The sequence below is a fragment of the Cherax quadricarinatus genome, chromosome 7 (genome assembly GCF_038502225.1).
Source record: "Cherax quadricarinatus isolate ZL_2023a chromosome 7, ASM3850222v1, whole genome shotgun sequence".
NCBI classification, from domain to species: domain Eukaryota; kingdom Metazoa; phylum Arthropoda; class Malacostraca; order Decapoda; family Parastacidae; genus Cherax; species Cherax quadricarinatus.
Window position 1 is genome coordinate 67,238,481 of NC_091298.1, and position 19,434 is coordinate 67,257,914.

Sequence of the window (19,434 nt, forward strand, 5' to 3'; positions counted from 1 at the left end):
TGAGGGCACCTAGCTAGCTATAACTCGTACAAGTTGAGCACCTAGCTAGCTATAACTCGTACAAGTTGAGCACCTAGCTAGCTATAACTCGTACAAGTTGAGCACCTAGCTAGCTATAACTCGTACAAGTTGAGCACCTAGCTAGCTATAACTCGTACAAGTTGAGCACCTAGCTAGCTATAACTCGTACAAGTTGAGCACCTAGCTAGCTATAACTCGTACAAGTTGAGCACCTAGCTAGCTATAACTCGTACAAGTTAAGCACCTAGCTAGCTATAACTCGTACAAGTCGAGCACCTAGCTAGCTATAACTCGTACAAGTTGAGCACCTAGCTAGCTATGTATAACTCGAATAAGTTGAGCACCTAGCTAGATATGTATAAGTTGAGCACCTAGCTATCTATGTATAACTCGTATAAGTTGAGCACCTAGTTAGTTAAGAATTATAAAAGTAATTAGTAACTGGCAGTCACTCCGCCAACTACGATAATTACTTCATTCCTGAAGAAACTTCTACTCAATCCGTCTCAACCCGGATTTGTTTGGGAACTCCCAAAACCATAACAATGTGATCTTAGGATATCACAATTCACAACTCCCAAAACCATAACAATGTGATCTTAGGATATCACAATTCACAACTCCCAAAACCATAACAATGTGATCTTAGGATATCACAATTCACAACTCCCAAAACCATAACAATGTGATCTTAGGATATCACAATTCACAACTCCCAAAACCATAACAATGTGATCTTAGGATATCACAATTCACAACTCCCAAAACCATAACAATGTGATCTTAGGATATCACAATTCACAACTTCCAAAACCATAACAATGTGATCTTAGGATATCACAATTCACAACTCCCAAAACCATAACAATGTGATCTTAGGATATCACAATTCACAACTCCCAAAACCATAACAATGTGATCTTAGGATATCACAATTCACAACTCCCAAAACCATAACAATGTGATCTTAGGATATCACAATTCACAACTCCCAAAACTATAACAAACAATGTAATTTTAGGACACCACAGTTCACAATACACTGACAAACCACGGCACAAACACTAAAACAAAAATGTCATTCACGTGGTTTAAATTTATACCAAGACAATTTAATCTATGAGGGCCATTCAAGTGATATAGTACCGGAAGAACTTAATATCCACAAGAAACACTGTTGAACTGGAACAACTCTAAAACCAATGGAACCAATGCAGTACCAAGACCCTGATATTGTTCCTGAAAAAATATATTTTCTCCTAACGATGACAACAAAGACTAATAAGAGAGTACATATCGCGTCCTGGATCAAACCCAGGACCCGAACACAAATTTACATACACACGAAATATTAATATATACTGCAGATGTTGCAGTGTGTGTGTGAGGTGAGAGAGAGAGAGAGAGAGAGAGAGAGAGAGAGAGAGAGAGAGAGAGAGAGAGAGAGAGAGAGAGACAGAGACAGAGAGAGAGAGAGACAGAGAGAGAGGAGAGAGAGAGAGAGAGAGAGAGAGAGCAGAGAGAGAGAGAGACAGAGAGAGAGACAGAGAGAGAGAGAGAGAGACAGAGAGAGACAGAGAGAGAGAGAGAGAGAGAGAGAGAGAGAGAAGAGAGAGAGAGAGAGAGAGAGAGAGAGAGAGAGAGAGAGAGAGAGAGAGAGAGAGAGAGAGAGAGAGAGAGAGAGACAGAGAGAGACAGAGAGAGAGACAGAGAGAGAGAGAGAGAGAGAGAGAGAGAGACCGCCCTACTGTCACTTAAGAAAAAAATTTAAATGTGAAGAGAGAGATACTGATAAGTATTCCCAGTGACTTCCGCAAGGAAACTCGATTAGACTGGGACGTCAGCCAATCTGAAACTGAAAGCAAATTGGGCCTGGCTACACCTGTTGCAATGACGAGGCGACGGAGACCCGGTATGCAAATTATCCTTCATTACTCCCTATTGGAACTATGATGCATTCACTATCATGCTAGTGATGGCGTTTTGTCCCAAGGAATTACTATCTTTCCTCTCCCTCGGATCAAGTCTGATTACTTCCTGTGCGAGTATCTACACTTATAGTGCTTCCTTATAATAAAAATAATTATTATTATTATATTATTATGATTATTATTCAGATAGATGCTTAGCACATTACCTACGATAATATGTTAAATTTACTCAAACTAATAATGTCAACATTGGTAGACCATATATGTATATATAACTGCATTATTAGTGCATGGCATCAATGTCCCCCGTGGTGCTGTGTATTACTGGTGTGTGGAGGGTGCTGGGCCATATTCAAGGCATCAATGTCCCCCGTGGTGCTGTGTATTACTAGTGTGTGGAGGGTGCTGGGCCATATTCAAGGCATCAATGTCCCCCGTGGTGCTGTGTATTACTGGTGTGTGGAGGGTGCTGGGCCATATTCAAGGCATCAATGTCCCCCGTGGTGCTGTGTATTACTGGTGTGTTGAGGGTGCTGGGCCTCCTTCAAGGTATCAATGTCCCCCGTGGTGCTGTGTATTACTGGTGTGTGGAGGGTGCTGGGCCTCCTTCAAGGTATCAATGTCCCCCGTGGTGCTGTGTATTACTGGTGTGTGGAGGGTGCCGGGCCTCCTTCAAGGTATCAATGTCCCCCGTGGTGCTGTGTATTACTGGTGTGTGGAGGGTGCTGGGCCATATTCAAGGTATCAATGTCCCCCGTGGTGCTGTGTATTACTGGTGTGTGGAGGGTGCTGGGCCATATTCAAGGTATCAATGTCCCCCGTGGTGCTGTGTATTACTGGTGTGTGGAGGGTGCTGGGCCATATTCAAGGCATCAATGTCCCCCGTGGTGCTGTGTATTACTGGTGTGTGGAGGGTGCTGGGCCTCCTTCAAGGCATCAATGTCCCCCGTGGTGCTGTGTATTACTGGTGTGTGGAGGGTGCTGGGCCTCCTTCAAGGCATCAATGTCCCCCGTGGTGCTGTGTATTACTGGTGTGTGGAGGGTGCTGGGCCATATTCAAGGTATCAATGTCCCCCGTGGTGCTGTGTATTACTGGTGTGTGGAGGGTGCTGGGCCTTCTTCAAGGTATCAATGTCCCCCGTGGTGCTGTGTATTACTGGTGTGTGGAGGGTGCTGGGCCTCCTTCAAGGTATCAATGTCCCCCGTGGTGCTGTGTATTACTGGTGTGTGGAGGGTGCTGGGCCTCCTTCAAGGTATCAATGTCCCCCGTGGTGCTGTGTATTACTGGTGTGTGGAGGGTGCTGGGCCTCCTTCAAGGTATCAATGTCCCCCGTGGTGTGTGTATTACTGGTGTGTGGAGGGTGCTGGGCCTTCTTCAAGGTATCAATGTCCCCCGTGGTGCTGTGTATTACTGGTGTGTGGAGGGTGCCGGGCCTCCTTCAAGGCATCAATGTCCCCCGTGGTGCTGTGTATTACTGGTGTGTGGAGGGTGCTGGGCCTTCTTCAAGGTATCAATGTCCCCCGTGGTGCTGTGTATTACTGGTGTGTGGAGGGTGCTGGGCCTTCTTCAAGGTATCAATGTCCCCCGTGGTGCTGTGTATTACTGGTGTGTGGAGGGTGCTGGGCCTTCTTCAAGGTATCAATGTCCCCCGTAGTGCTGTGTATTACTGGTGTGTGGAGGGTGCCGGGCCTCCTTCAAGGTATCAATGTCCCCCGTGGTGCTGTGTATTACTGGTGTGTGGAGGGTGCTGGGCCTCCTTCAAGGTATCAATGTCCCCCGTAGTGCTGTGTATTACTGGTGTGTGGAGGGTGCCGGGCCTCCTTCAAGGTATCAATGTCCCCCGTGGTGCTGTGTATTACTGGTGTGTGGAGGGTGCTGGGCCTCCTTCAAGGTATCAATGTCCCCCGTGGTGCTGTGTATTACTGGTGTGTGGAGGGTGCTGGGCCTCCTTCAAGGTATCAATGTCCCCCGTGGTGTGTGTATTACTGGTGTGTGGAGGGTGCTGGGCCTCCTTCAAGGTATCAATGTCCCCCGAGGTGCTGTGTATTACTGGTGTGTGGAGGATGCTGGGCCTTCTTCAAGGTATCAATGTCCCCCGTGGTGCTGTGTATTACTGGTGTGTGAAGGGTGCTGGACCTTCTTCAAGGCATCAATGTCCCCCGTGGTGCTGTGTATTACTGGTGTGTGGAGGGTGCTGGGCCTCCTTCAAGGTATCAATGTCCCCCGTGGTGCTGTGTATTACTGGTGTGTGGAGGGTGCTGGGCCTCCTTCAAGGTATCAATGTCCCCCGTGGTGCTGTGTATTACTGGTGTGTGGAGGGTGCTGGGCCTCCTTCAAGGCATCAATGTCCCCCGTGGTGCTGTGTATTACTGGTGTGTGGAGGGTGCTGGGCCTCCTTCAAGGTATCAATGTCCCCCGTGGTGCTGTGTATTACTGGTGTGTGGAGGGTGCTGGGCCTTCTTCAAGGTATCAATGTCCCCCGTGGTGCTGTGTATTACTGGTGTGTGGAGGGTGCTGGGCCTCCTTCAAGGCATCAATGTCCCCCGTGGTGCTGTGGATTACTGGTGTGTGGAGGGTGCTGGGCCTCCTTCAAGGCATCAATGTCCCCCGTGGTGCTGTGTATTACTGGTGTGTGGAGGGTGCTGGGCCTCCTTCAAGGCATCAATGTCCCCCGTGGTGCTGTGTATTACTGGTGTGTGGAGGGTGCCGGGCCTCCTTCAAGGCATCAATGTCCCCCGTGGTGCTGTGTATTACTGGTGTGTCGAGGGTGCTGGGCCTCCTTCAAGGCATCAATGTCCCCCGTGGTGCTGTGTATTACTGGTGTGTGGAGGGTGCTGGGCCTCCTTCAAGGTATCAATGTCCCCCGTGGTGCTGTGTATTACTGGTGTGTGGAGGGTGCCGGGCCTCCTTCAAGGTATCAATGTCCCCCGTGGTGCTGTGTATTACTGGTGTGTGGAGGGTGCTGGGCCTCCTTCAAGGTATCAATGTCCCCCGTAGTACTGTGTATTACTGGTGTGTGGAGGGTGCTGGGCCTCCTTCAAGGTATCAATGTCCCCCGTGGTGCTGTGTATTACTGGTGTGTGGAGGGTGCTGGGCCTCCTTCAAGGTATCAATGTCCCCCGTGGTGCTGTGTATTACTGGTGTGTGGAGGGTGCTGGGCCTCCTTCAAGGCATCAATGTCCCCCGTGGTGCTGTGTATTACTGGTGTGTGGAGGGTGCTGGGCCTCCTTCAAGGTATCAATGTCCCCCGTGGTGCTGTGTATTACTGGTGTGTGGAGGGTGCTGGGCCATATTCAAGGTATCAATGTCCCCCGTGGTGCTGTGTATTACTGGTGTGTGGAGGGTGCTGGGCCTCCTTCAAGGCATCAATGTCCCCCGTGGTGCTGTGTATTACTGGTGTGTGGAGGGTGCTGGGCCTTCTTCAAGGTATCAATGTCCCCCGTGGTGCTGTGTATTACTGGTGTGTGGAGGGTGCCGGGCCTCCTTCAAGGTATCAATGTCCCCCGTGGTGCTGTGTATTACTGGTGTGTGGAGGGTGCTGGGCCTCCTTCAAGGTATCAATGTCCCCCGTAGTGCTGTGTATTACTGGTGTGTGGAGGGTGCTAGGCCTCCTTCAAGGTATCAATGTCCCCCGTGGTGCTGTGTATTACTGGTGTGTGGAGGGTGCTGGGCCTCCTTCAAGGTATCAATGTCCCCCGTGGTGCTGTGTATTACTGGTGTGTGGAGGGTGCTGGGACTTCTTCAAGGTATCAATGTCCCCCGTGGTGCTGTGTATTACTGGTGTGTGGAGGGTGCTGGGCCATATTCAAGGTATCAATGTCCCCCGTGGTGCTGTGTATTACTGGTGTGTGGAGGGTGCTGGGCCTTCTTCAAGGTATCAATGTCCCCCGTGGTGCTGTGTATTACTGGTGTGTGGAGGGTGCTGGGCCTCCTTCAAGGTATCAATGTCCCCCGTGGTGCTTTGTATTACTGGTGTGTGGAGGGTGCTGGGCCTCCTTCAAGGTACTATACACATCACATCACTGCTATGTGCTATACACATCACTGCTACGTGCTATACACATCACATCATTGCTATGTGCTATATACATCACATCACTGCTACATGCTATACACATCACTGATACGTGCTATACACATCACATCATTGCTACGTGCTATATACATCACTGCTACGTGCTATACACATCACATCACTGCTACGTGCTATACACATCACATCATTGCTACGTGCTATACACATCACATCACTGCCACGTGCTATACACATCACTGCTACGCACTATACACATCACATCACTGATACATGCTATACACATCGCTGCTACGTGCTATACACATCACATTACTGCTACGTGCTATACACATCACATCAGTGCTACGTGCTATACACATCACATCACTGCTACGTGCTATACACATCACATCACTGCTACGTGCTATACGCATCGCATCACTGCTACGTGCTATACACATCACTTTACTGCTAAGTGCTATACACATCACATTACTGCTACGTGATATACACATCACTGCTACGTGCTATACACATCACTGCTACGTGCTATACACATCACATCACTGCTACGTGCTATACACATCACTGCTACGTGCTATACACATCACTGCTACGTGCTATACACATCACTGCTACGTGCTATACACATCACTGCTACGTGCTATACACATCACTGCTACTTGCTATACACATCACATCATTGCTACGTGCTATACACATCACATCACTGCTACGTGCTATACACATCACATCACTGCTACGTGCTATACACATCACTGCTACGTGTTATACACATCACTGCTACGTGCTATACACATCACTGCTACGTGCTATACACATCACTGCTACGTGTTATACACATCACTGTTACGTGCTATACACATCACTGCTACGTGCTATACACATCGCTACACTACAATATAATTTCTCCCAGAAATATGCTGGTCATAATATTTATCGCGAACAAATTACACATAAGCTAATTAACTGATACCAAATTATGATGAAATATTAATTAGTCTGTTGACACTACCATCTTGAGCAGCCTTCCCAGAACGGTATTAATGTGGTCCAGGAGCTACCTCATATTACCAGGGTACCAGGTATCTGGTGACACTACCATCTTGAGCAGCCTTCCCAGAACGGTATTAATGTGGTCCAGGAGCTACCTCATATTACCACGGTACCAGATAACAGTCCAGGACCTACCCAATATTACCATGGTACCTGATAACAGTCCAAGACCTACCCAATATTGCCATGGTACCTGATAACAGTCCAAGACCTACCCAATATTACCATGGTACCTGATAACAGTCCAGGACCTACCCAATATTGCCATGGTACCTGATAACAGTCCAAGACCTACCCAATATTACCATGGTACCTGATAACAGTCCAGGACCTACCCAATATTACCATGGTACCTGATAACAGTCCAAGACCTACCCAATATTACAATGGTACCTGATAACAGTCCAGGACCTACCCAATATTACAATGGTACCTGATAACAGTCCAGGACCTACCCAATATTACCATGGTACCTGATAACAGTCCAGGACCTACCCAATATTACCATGGTACCTGATAACAGTCCAGGACCTACCCAATATTACCATGGTACCTGATAACAGTCCAGGACCTACCCAATATTACCATGGTACCTGATAACAGTCCAAGACCTACCCAATATTACAATGGTACCTGATAACAGTCCAGGACCTACCCAATATTACAATGGTACCTGATAACAGTCCAGGACCTACCCAATATTACCATGGTACCTGATAACAGTCCAGGACCTACCCAATATTACCATGGTACCTGATAACAGTCCAAGACCTACCCAATATTGCCATGGTACCTGATAACAGTCCAAGACCTACCCAATATTACCATGGTACCTGATAACAGTCCAGGACCTACCCAATATTACCATGGTACCTGATAACAGTCCAGGACCTACCCAATATTACCATGGTACCTGATAACAGTCCAAGACCTACCCAATATTACAATGGTACCTGATAACAGTCCAGGACCTACCCAATATTACAATGGTACCTGATAACAGTCCAGGACCTACCCAATATTACCATGGTACCTGATAACAGTCCAGGACCTACCCAATATTACCATGGTACCTGATAACAGTCGAAGACCTACCCAATATTACCATGGTACCTGATAACAGTCCAAGACCTACCCAATATTGCCATGGTACCTGATAACAGTCGAAGACCTACCCAATATTACCATGGTACCTGATAACAGTCCAGGACCTACCCAATATTACCATGGTACCTGATAACAGTCCAAGACCTACCCAATATTACCATGGTACCTGATAACAGTCCAGGACCTACCCAATATTACCATGGTACCTGATAACAGTCCAAGACCTACCCAATATTACCATGGTACCTGATAACAGTCCAAGACCTACCCAATATTGCCATGGTCCCTGATAACAGTCCAAGACCTACCCAATATTACCATGGTACCTGATAACAGTCCAGGACCTACCCAATATTACCATGGTACCTGATAACAGTCCAAGACCTACCCAATATTGCCATGGTACCTGATAACAGTCCAAGACCTACCCAATATTACCATGGTACCTGATAACAGTCCAGGACCTACCCAATATTACCATGGTACCTGATAACAGTCCAAGACCTACCCAATATTACCATGGTACCTGATAACAGTCCAAGACCTACCCAATATTATCATGGTACCTGATAACAGTCCAGGACCTACCCAATATTACCATGGTACCTGATAACAGTCCAAGACCTACCCAATATTACCATGGTACCAGATAACAGTCCAAGACCTACCCAATATTACAATGGTACCAGATAACAGTCCAGGACCTACCCAATATTACCATGGTACCTGATAACAGTCCAGGACCTACCCAATATTACCATGGTACCTGATAACAGTCCAGGACCTACCCAATATTACAATGGTACCTGATAACAGCCCAGGACCTACCCAATATTACCATGGTACCTGATAACAGTCCAGGACCTACCCAATATTACCATGGTACCTGATAACAGTCCAGGACCTATCCAATATTACAATGGTACCTGATAACAGTCCAGGACCTACCCAATATTACCATGGTACCTGATAACAGTCCAGGACCTACCCAATATTACCATGGTACCTGATAACAGTCCAGGACCTATCCAATATTACAATGGTACCTGATAACAGTCCAGGACCTACCCAATATTACCATGGTACCTGATAACAGTCCAGGACCTACCCAATATTACCATGGTACCTGATAACAGTCCAAGACCTACCCAATATTACAATGGTACCTGATAACAGTCCAGGACCTACCCAATATTACAATGGTACCTGATAACAGTCCAGGACCTACCCAATATTACAATGGTACCTGATAACAGTCCAGGACCTACCCAATATTACAATGGTACCTGATAACAGTCCAGGACCTACCCAATATTACCATGGTACCTGATAACAGTCCAGGACCTACCCAATATTACCATGGTACCTGATAACAGTCCAGGACCTACCCAATATTACAATGGTACCTGATAACAGTCCAGGACCTACTCAATATTACAATGGTACCTGATAACAGTCCAGGACCTACCCAATATTACAATGGTACCTGATAACAGTCCGGGACCTACCCAATATTACTACACTGCCTTATAACGGCCCAGGAATGATACTACTACACCTGATAACGGTCCAGGACCAAGACAATCTTTATTACTGCAACTGAGTTTTTGATCCAAGGCTACTCTGATTTTACTCGTATCAAACCTGACTACCACCCATTTTTCAGGTGGAGTATGACCCCTACGAGTTTAGCGATTTTCCAAGATAATAATAATAATAATAATAATAATAATAATAATAATAATAATAATAATAATAATAATAATAATAATAATATTCAAATATGGTTATTTAATGCGATAGATTATAGCAAAAATCCACCATCTTAATTTATGCGTTAAATTAAAGCAATAAATCTATTATCTTAAAAAAAATCCCTTTTGTGACTAGATTTTGAAACGATCAGGAGAATTTGTGAGTTTTGAGGCGCGTCGAGCGACGGCGGCGACGACACTCGGCTGTAAATAACAGTTTTGAGGCGCGTCGAGCGACGGCGGCGACGACACTCGGCTGTAAATAACAATTTTGAGGCGCGTCGAGCGACGGCGGCGACGACACTCGCCTGTAAATAACAGTTTTGAGGCGCGTCGAGCGACGGCGGCGACGACACTCGCCTGTAAATAACAGTTTTGAGGCGCGTCGAGCGACGGCGGCGACGACACTCGGCTGTAAATAACAGTTTTGAGGCGCGTCGAGCGACGGCGGCGACGACACTCGGCTGTAAATAACAGTTTTGAGGCGCGTCGAGCGACGGCGGCGACGACACTCGCCTGTAAATAACAGTTTTGAGGCGCGTCGAGCGACGGCGGCGACGACACTCGCCTGTAAATAACAGTTTTGAGGCGCGTCGAGCGACGGCGGCGACGACACTCGCCTGTAAATAACAGTTTTGAGGCGCGTCGAGCGACGGCGGCGACGACACTCGCCTGTAAATAACAGTTTTGAGGCGCGTCGAGCGACGGCGGCGACGACACTCGCCTGTAAATAACAGTTTTGAGGCGCGTCGAGCGACGGCGGCGACGACACTCGACTGTAAATAACAGTTTTGAGGCGCGTCGAGCGACGGCGGCGACGACACTCGCCTGTAAATAACAGTTTTGAGGCGCGTCGAGCGACGGCGGCGACGACACTTGCCTGTAAATAACAGTTTTGAGGCGCGTCGAGCGACGGCGGCGACGACACTCGCCTGTAAATAACAGTTTTGAGGCGCGTCGAGCGACGGCGGCGACGACACTCGACTGTAAATAACAGTTTTGAGGCGCGTCGAGCGACGGCGGCGACGACACTCGCCTGTAAATAACAGTTTTGAGGCGCGTCGAGCGACGGCGGCGACGACACTCGCCTGTAAATAACAGTTTTGAGGCGCGTCGAGCGACGGCGGCGACGACACTCGGCTGTAAATAACAGTTTTGAGGCGCGTCGAGCGACGGCGGCGACGACACTCGGCTGTAAATAACAGTTTTGAGGCGCGTCGAGCGGCGGCGGCGACGACACTCGCCTGTAAATAACAGTTTTGAGGCGCGTCGAGCGACGGCGGCGACGACACTCGCCTGTAAATAACAGTTTTGAGGCGCGTCGAGCGACGGCGGCGACGACACTCGGCTGTAAATAACAATACTGGGGCAACACTATTTACAACCAGGATTTACAACAGTATTTACAACCAAGCTGCCATCGACATTTACACACGTTGGGAATTGTAAAAACCTTTACAGACACACACACCCTAGTAGCGACCAGTGAAGAGGCGGGGACAGGAGCTATGAATCGACCCCTGCAACCAAGTTTAGGTGAGTACACACATACACACACAAACATGCATAAACACATGAAGAAAAGACCACAAGACAGATGGACAAAGAAAGTAATAAAAGAGAACAAGACAAAGAGAGTATTAGAGCACAGGAAACACAAGAGAGGGTAACACTCCTCTCAGAAAGTGCTATATATGCACCTGTGAATTTATGCATGTATATATGTCTGTGTGTGATTGATATATATATATATATATATATATATATATATATATATATATATATATATATACATGAACGTTGTATATATATATACGTATGAACGTATGTATACATGAACGTATGTACAGATTCATGAACGTATGTGCCTGAACGTATGTATGTAAACTTGTATGTACGAACGTTTGTACCTATGTATTTGTGAATGAACGTATATGAACGTATGAATATATCTGTAATTACATGTACGTTTGTAAATATGTATGCATGTATTTATACATGTTTCTATTTCAATGTATATCTGTATGTATATAATGTACATTTACAAGTTAAGTGCTGTTATCCTGCCTCAGATCATTTACAAGTTAAGTGTTGTTATCCTGCCTCAGATCATTTACAAGTTAAGTGTTGTTATCCTGCCTCAGATCATATACAAGTTAAGTGTTGTTATCCTGCCTCAGATCATTTACAAGTGTTGTTATCCTGCCTCAGATCATTTACAAGTTAAGTGCTGTTATCCTGCCTCAGATCATTTACAAGTTAAGTGTTGTTATCCTGCCTCAGATCATATACAAGTTAAGTGTTGTTATCCTGCCTCAGATCATTTACAAGTTAAGTGTTGTTATCCTGCCTCAGATCATTTACAAGTTAAGTGTTGTTATCCTGCCTCAGGTCATTTACAAGTTAAGTGTTGTTATCCTGCCTCAGATCATTTACAAGTTAAGTGTTGTTATCCTGCCTCAGATCATATACAAGTTAAGTGTTGTTATCCTGCCTCAGATCATTTACAAGTTAAGTGTTGTTATCCTGCCTCAGATCATTTACAAGTTAAGTGTTGCTATCCTGCCTCAGATCATATACAAGTTAAGTGTTGCTATCCTGCCTCAGATCATTTACAAGTTAAGTGCTGTTATCCTGCCTCAGATCATATACAAGTTAAGTGCTGTTATCCTGCCTCAGATCATTTACAAGTTAAGTGCTGTTATCCTGCCTCAGATCATATACAAGTTAAGTGTTGTTATCCTGCCTCAGATCATTTACAAGTTAAGTGTTGTTATCCTGCCTCAGATCATATACAAGTTAAGTGTTGTTATCCTGCCTCAGATCATTTACAAGTTAAGTGTTGTTATCCTGCCTCAGATCATTTACAAGTTAAGTGTTGTTATCCTGCCTCAGATCATTTACAAGTTAAGTGTTGTTATCCTGCCTCAGATCATTTACAAGTTAAGTGCTGTTATCCTGCCTCAGATCATATACAAGTTAAGTGTTGTTATCCTGCCTCAGATCATATACAAGTTAAGTGTTGTTATCCTGCCTCAGATCATTTACAAGTTAAGTGTTGTTATCCTGCCTCAGATCATTTACAAGTTAAGTGTTGCTATCCTGCCTCAGATCATATACAAGTTAAGTGTTGCTATCCTGCCTCAGATCATTTACAAGTTAAGTGTTGTTATCCTGCCTCAGATCATTTACAAGTTAAGTGTTGTTATCCTGCCTCAGATCATTTACAAGTTAAGTGTTGTTATCCTGCCTCAGATCATATACAAGTTAAGTGTTGTTATCCTGCCTCAGATCATTTACAAGTTAAGTGTTGTTATCCTGCCTCAGATCATATACAAGTTAAGTGTTGTTATCCTGCCTCAGATCATATACAAGTTAAGTGTTGTTATCCTGCCTCAGATCATATACAAGTTAAGTGTTGTTATCCTGCCTCAGATCATATACAAGTTAAGTGTTGTTATCCTGCCTCAGATCATATACAAGTTAAGTGTTGTTATCCTGCCTCAGATCATTTACAAGTTAAGTGTTGTTATCCTGCCTCAGATCATTTACAAGTTAAGTGTTGTTATCCTGCCTCAGATCATTTACAAGTTAAGTGTTGTTATCCTGCCTCAGATCATTTACAAGTTAAGTGTTGTTATCCTGCCTTAGATCATATACAAGTTAAGTGTTGTTATCCTGCCTCAGATCATTTACAAGTTAAGTGTTGTTATCCTGCCTCAGATCATTTACAAGTTAAGTGTTGTTATCCTGCCTCAGATCATTTACAAGTTAAGTGTTGTTATCCTGCCTCAGATCATTTACAAGTTAAGTGTTGTTATCCTGCCTCAGATCATTTACAAGTTAAGTGTTGTTATCCTGCCTCAGATCATTTACAAGTTAAGTGTTGTTATCCTGCCTCAGATCATTTACAAGTTAAGTGTTGTTATCCTGCCTCAGATCATATACAAGTTAAGTGTTGTTATCCTGCCTCAGATCATTTACAAGTTAAGTGTTGTTATCCTGCCTCAGATCATTTACAAGTTAAGTGTTGCTATCCTGCCTCAGATCATTTACAAGTTAAGTGTTGTTATCCTGCCTCAGATCATTTACAAGTTAAGTGTTGTTATCCTGCTTCAGATCATTTACAAGTTAAGTGTTGTTATCCTGCTTCAGATCATTTACAAGTTAAGTGTTGTTATCCTGCCTCAGATCATTTACAAGTTAAGTGTTGTTATCCTGCTTCAGATCATTTACAAGTTAAGTGTTGTTATCCTGCCTCAGATCATTTACAAGTTAAGTGTTGTTATCCTGCTTCAGATCATTTACAAGTTAAGTGTTGTTATCCTGCCTCAGATCATTTACAAGTTAAGTGTTGTTATCCTGCTTCAGATCATTTACAAGTTAAGTGTTGTTATCCTGCCTCAAATCATTTACAAGTTAAGTGTTGTTATCCTGCTTCAGATCATTTACAAGTTAAGTGTTGTTATCCTGCCTCAGATCATTTACAAGTTAAGTGTTGTTATCCTGCTTCAGATCATTTACAAGTTAAGTGTTGTTATCCTGCCTCAGATCATTTACAAGTTAAGTGTTGTTATCCTGCTTCAGATCATTTACAAGTTAAGTGTTGTTATCCTGCTTCAGATCATTTACAAGTTAAGTGTTGTTATCCTGCCTCAGATCATTTACAAGTTAAGTGTTGCTATCCTGCCTCAGATCATTTACAAGTTAAGTGTTGCTATCCTGCCTCAGATCATTTACAAGCTAAGTGCTGTTATCCTGCCTCAGATCATATACAAGCTAAGTGCTGTTATCCTGCCTCAGATCATTTACAAGTTAAGTGTTGCTATCCTGCCTCAGATCATTTACAAGCTAAGTGCTGTTATCCTGCCTCAGATCATATACAAGCTAAGTGCTGTTATCCTGCCTCAGATCATTTACAAGTTAAGTGTTGCTATCCTGCCTCAGATCATTTACAAGCTAAGTGCTGTTATCCTGCCTCAGATCATTTACAAGTTAAGTGTTGCTATCCTGCCTCAGATCATTTACAAGCTAAGTGCTGTTATCCTGCCTCAGATCATTTACAAGTTAGTGTTGCTATCCTGCCTGATCATTTACAAGCTAAGTGCTGTTATCCTGCCTCAGATCATTTACAAGTTAAGTGTTGCTATCCTGCCTATCCTGTTATCCTGCCTCAGATCATTTACAAGTTAAGTGTTGCTATCCTGCCTCAGATCATATACAAGTTAAGTGTTGTTATCCTGCCTCAGATCATTTACAAGTTAAGTGTTGTTATCCTGCCTCAGATCATTTACAAGTTAAGTGTTGCTATCCTGCCTCAGATCATTTACAAGTTAAGTGTTGTTATCCTGCCTCAGATCATTTACAAGTTAAGTGTTGCTATCCTGCCTCAGATCATATACAAGTTAAGTGTTGTTATCCTGCCTCAGATCATTTATAAGTTAAGTGTTGTTATCCTGCCTCAGATCATTTACAAGTTAAGTGTTGCTATCCTGCCTCAGATCATTTACAAGTTAAGTGTTGTTATCCTGCCTCAGATCATTTACAAGTTAAGTGTTGCTATCCTGCCTCAGATCATTTACAAGTTAAGTGTTGCTATCCTGCCTCAGGTCATTTACAAGTTAAGTGTTGCTATCCTGCCTCAGATCATTTACAAGTTAAGTGTTGTTATCCTGCCTCAGGTCATTTACAAGTTAAGTGTTGCTATCCTGCCTCAGATCATATACAAGTTAAGTGTTGTTATCCTGCCTCAGATCATTTACAAGTTAAGTGTTGTTATCCTGCCTCAGATCATTTACAAGTTAAGTGCTGTTATCCTGCCTCAGATCATATACAAGTTAAGTGTTGTTATCCTGCCTCAGATCATATACAAGTTAAGTGCTGTTATCCTGCCTCAGATCATTTACAAGTTAAGTGTTGTTATCCTGCCTCAGGTCATTTACAAGTTAAGTGTTGCTATCCTGCCTCAGGTCATTTACAAGTTAAGTGTTGCTATCCTGCCTCAGGTCATTTACAAGTTAAGTGTTGTTATCCTGCCTCAGGTCATTTACAAGTTAAGTGTTGCTATCCTGCCTCAGATCATTTACAAGTTAAGTGTTGTTATCCTGCCTCAGGTCATTTACAAGTTAAGTGTTGTTATCCTGCCTCAGGTCATTTACAAGTTAAGTGTTGCTATCCTGCCTCAGGTCATTTACAAGTCCTGACAAATCAAAGGTATGCTCCTCAGGATGCCACTCATAACTGTGAATAACAGCCAGGTACCTATTCACTGCGTGGTGAACAAGGTCACAGGAATAATAATAATAATAGCCAGGTACCTACATACTACATGGTGAACAAGGCCACAGGAATAATAATAATAGCCAGGTACCTACTTACTACATGGTGAACATGGTCACAGGAATAATAATAATAATAGCCAGGTACCTACTTACTACGTGGTGAACATGGTCACAGGAATAATAATAATAATAATAGCCAGGTACCTACTTACTACATGGTGAACATGGTCACAGGTACCTACTTACTACATGGTGAACATGGTCAGAAAGAGTAAGAAAACTTACAGTCAGAAAACTATTCACTGCATGATGAAAAAGGTCGACAGCATTAAGAAGACTTAACAACCGGGTACCTATTTACTGCTACGTGAACATGGACAGCTGGTGCAAGACGACTAACAGCCAAGCAGCTAATTATTGCGAGGTAAGTAGGAGGGGCAACAGGTACAAGGATACATGAAGCGACCAAAGTTAAAATGTTACATAGAGAATAAATTATTGAAAGAGTAGATAGAAAGTTGGTAGGAGTAACTTACCAAAGTTTCTACTGTCCAGAGTCTTGGTGGAGGGCGTCCTGGAGACAGGGAGGGAAGCCCTCTGCTTCCCTCCCCTCCTGAAGCCTGTTGACGAGGTTTCAGCTTCCGACATGATTCCTGGATCATCGTCGAACACAGCAGACGGAGGAGAGTACCCATACCCCTTCCCCTGTGGAGGAAGAAAACATCTATGTTAGTATACCCATACCCTTCCCCTGTGGAGGAAGAAAATATCTATGTTAGTATACCCATACCCATCCCCTGTGGAGGAAGAAAACATCTATGTTAGTATACCCATACCCTTCCCCTGTGGAGGAAGAAAACATCTATGTTAGTATACCCATACCCTTCCCCTGTGGAGGAAGAAAACATCTATGTTAGTATACCAATACCCTTCCCCTGTGGAGGAAGAAAACACCTATGTTAGTACAGGAGATGACAGAGGTGATGGTTAATGTTTGTGACAAAGATGATGGTTAATGTTTGTGACAAAGATGATGGTTAATGTTTGTGACAGAGGTGATGGTTAATCTTTGTGACAGAGGTGATGGTTAATGTTTGTGACAAAGATGATGGTTAATGTTTGTGACAAAGATGATGGTTAATGTTTGTGACAGAGGTGATGGTTAATGTTTGTGACAAAGATGATGGTTAATGTTTGTGACAAAGATGATGGTTAATGTTTGTGACAAAGATGATGGTTAATGTTTGTGACAGAGGTGATGGTTAATGTTTGTGACAAAGATGATGGTTAATGTTTGTGACAGAGGTGATGGTTAATCTTTGTGACAGAGGTGATGGTTAATCTTTGTGACAGAGGTGATGGTTAATGTTTGTGACAGAGGTGATGGTTAATGTTTGTGACAAAGATGATGGTTAATGTTTGTGACAGAGGTGATGGTTAATGTTTGTGACAGAGGTGATGGTTAAAGTTTGTGACAGAGGTGATGGTTAATTTTTGTGACAGAGGTGATAGTTTTGACAGAGGTGATTGTTAATGTTTGTGACAGAGGTGATGGTTAATGTTTGTGACAGAGGTGATGGTTAATGTTTGTGACAGAGGTGATAGTTAATGTTTGTGACAGAGGTGATAGTTAATGTTTGTGACAGAGGTGATAGTTAATGTTTGTGACAGAGGTGATGGTTAATGTTTGTGACAGAGGTGATGGTTAATGTTTGTGACAGAGGTGATGGTTAATGTTTGTGACAGAGGTGATAGTTAATGTTTGTGACAGAGGTGATGGTTAATGTTTGTGACAGAGGTGATAGTTAATGTTTGTGACAGAGGTGATAGTTAATGTTTGTGACAGAGGTGATAGTTAATGTTTGTGACAGAGGTGATGGTTAATGTTTGTGACAGAGGTGATGGTTAATGTTTGTGACAGAGGTGATAGTTAATGTTTGTGACAGAGGTGATAGTTAATGTTTGTGACAGAGGTGATAGTTAATGTTTGTGACAGAGGTGATGGTTAATGTTTGTGACAGAGGTGATGGTTAATGTTTGTGACAGAGGTGATAGTTAATGTTTGTGACAGAGGTGATAGTTAATGTTTGTGACAGAGGTGATAGTTAATGTTTGTGACAGAGGTGATAGTTAATGTTTGTGACAGAGGTGATAGTTAATGTTTGTGACAGAGGTGATAGTTAATGTTTGTGACAGAGGTGATAGTTAATGTTTGTGACAGAGGTGATAGTTAATGTTTGTGACAGAGGTGATAGATCGCGTGATACTCAGGTTAGCTCACTGTTAAATAATTAAGGAGTTTAATCAACTTGAAAGGTGAGAATAAACTTAATGTCAGTGACGATAACCTGTTATTTACATACACATACACACACACCTCAACACATCACACAAACACACACACACACACCTCAACACATCACACAAACACACACCTCAAAACATCACACACACACACACACACCTCAACACATCACACAAACACACACACACACACCTCAACACATCACACACACACACACACACCTCAACACATCACACACACACACACACACACACACACACACATACACACACACACACACACCTCAACACATCACACAAACACACACACACACACCTCAACACATCACACACACACACACCTCAACACATCACACACACACACACCTCAACACATCACACACACACACACACCTCAACACATCACAAACACACACCTCAACACATCACACAAACACACACACACACACCTCAACACATCACACACACACACACCTCAACACATCACACAAACACACACCTCAACACATCACACACACACACACACACCTCAACACATCACACAAACACACACACACACACCTCAACACATCACACACACACACACCTCAACACATCACACACACACACACCTCAACACATCACACACACACACACACACCTCAACACATCACAAAGACACACCTCAACACATCACACAAACACACACACACACACCTCAACACATCACACACACACACACACACACACCTCAACACATCACACACACACACACCTCAACACATCACACACACACACACACCTCAACACATCACACACACACACACACACCTCAGCACGTCACACATACACACACACACACCTCAACACATCACACAAGGCCAGCTGCCAGAACTCTGCAAAAGGCTTACCACCTTGGTCCCGTCTTCCAAGGGAGGAAGCAGCTGGCACTAGAGTCCTATAT

The 19,434-nt window shown here is 44.0% G+C and overlaps 1 protein-coding gene across 3 annotated transcripts in view; it reads right to left on the minus strand.

Moving 5' to 3' along the window:
- Nucleotides 1–16,667: 16,667 nt before the first annotated feature.
- Nucleotides 16,668–19,434, minus strand: part of LOC128686976 (mucin-4) — a 162,880-nt gene continuing 160,113 nt past the window's right edge. For all 3 annotated transcript variants that reach the window (XM_070082670.1, XM_070082669.1, XM_070082668.1), the window contains one exon: nt 16,668–16,892. In XM_070082670.1, the coding sequence (XP_069938771.1) occupies nt 16,683–16,892 (210 nt within the window). In that variant the 3' untranslated portion in view covers nt 16,668–16,682. The remainder of the gene's footprint in view (nt 16,893–19,434) is intronic.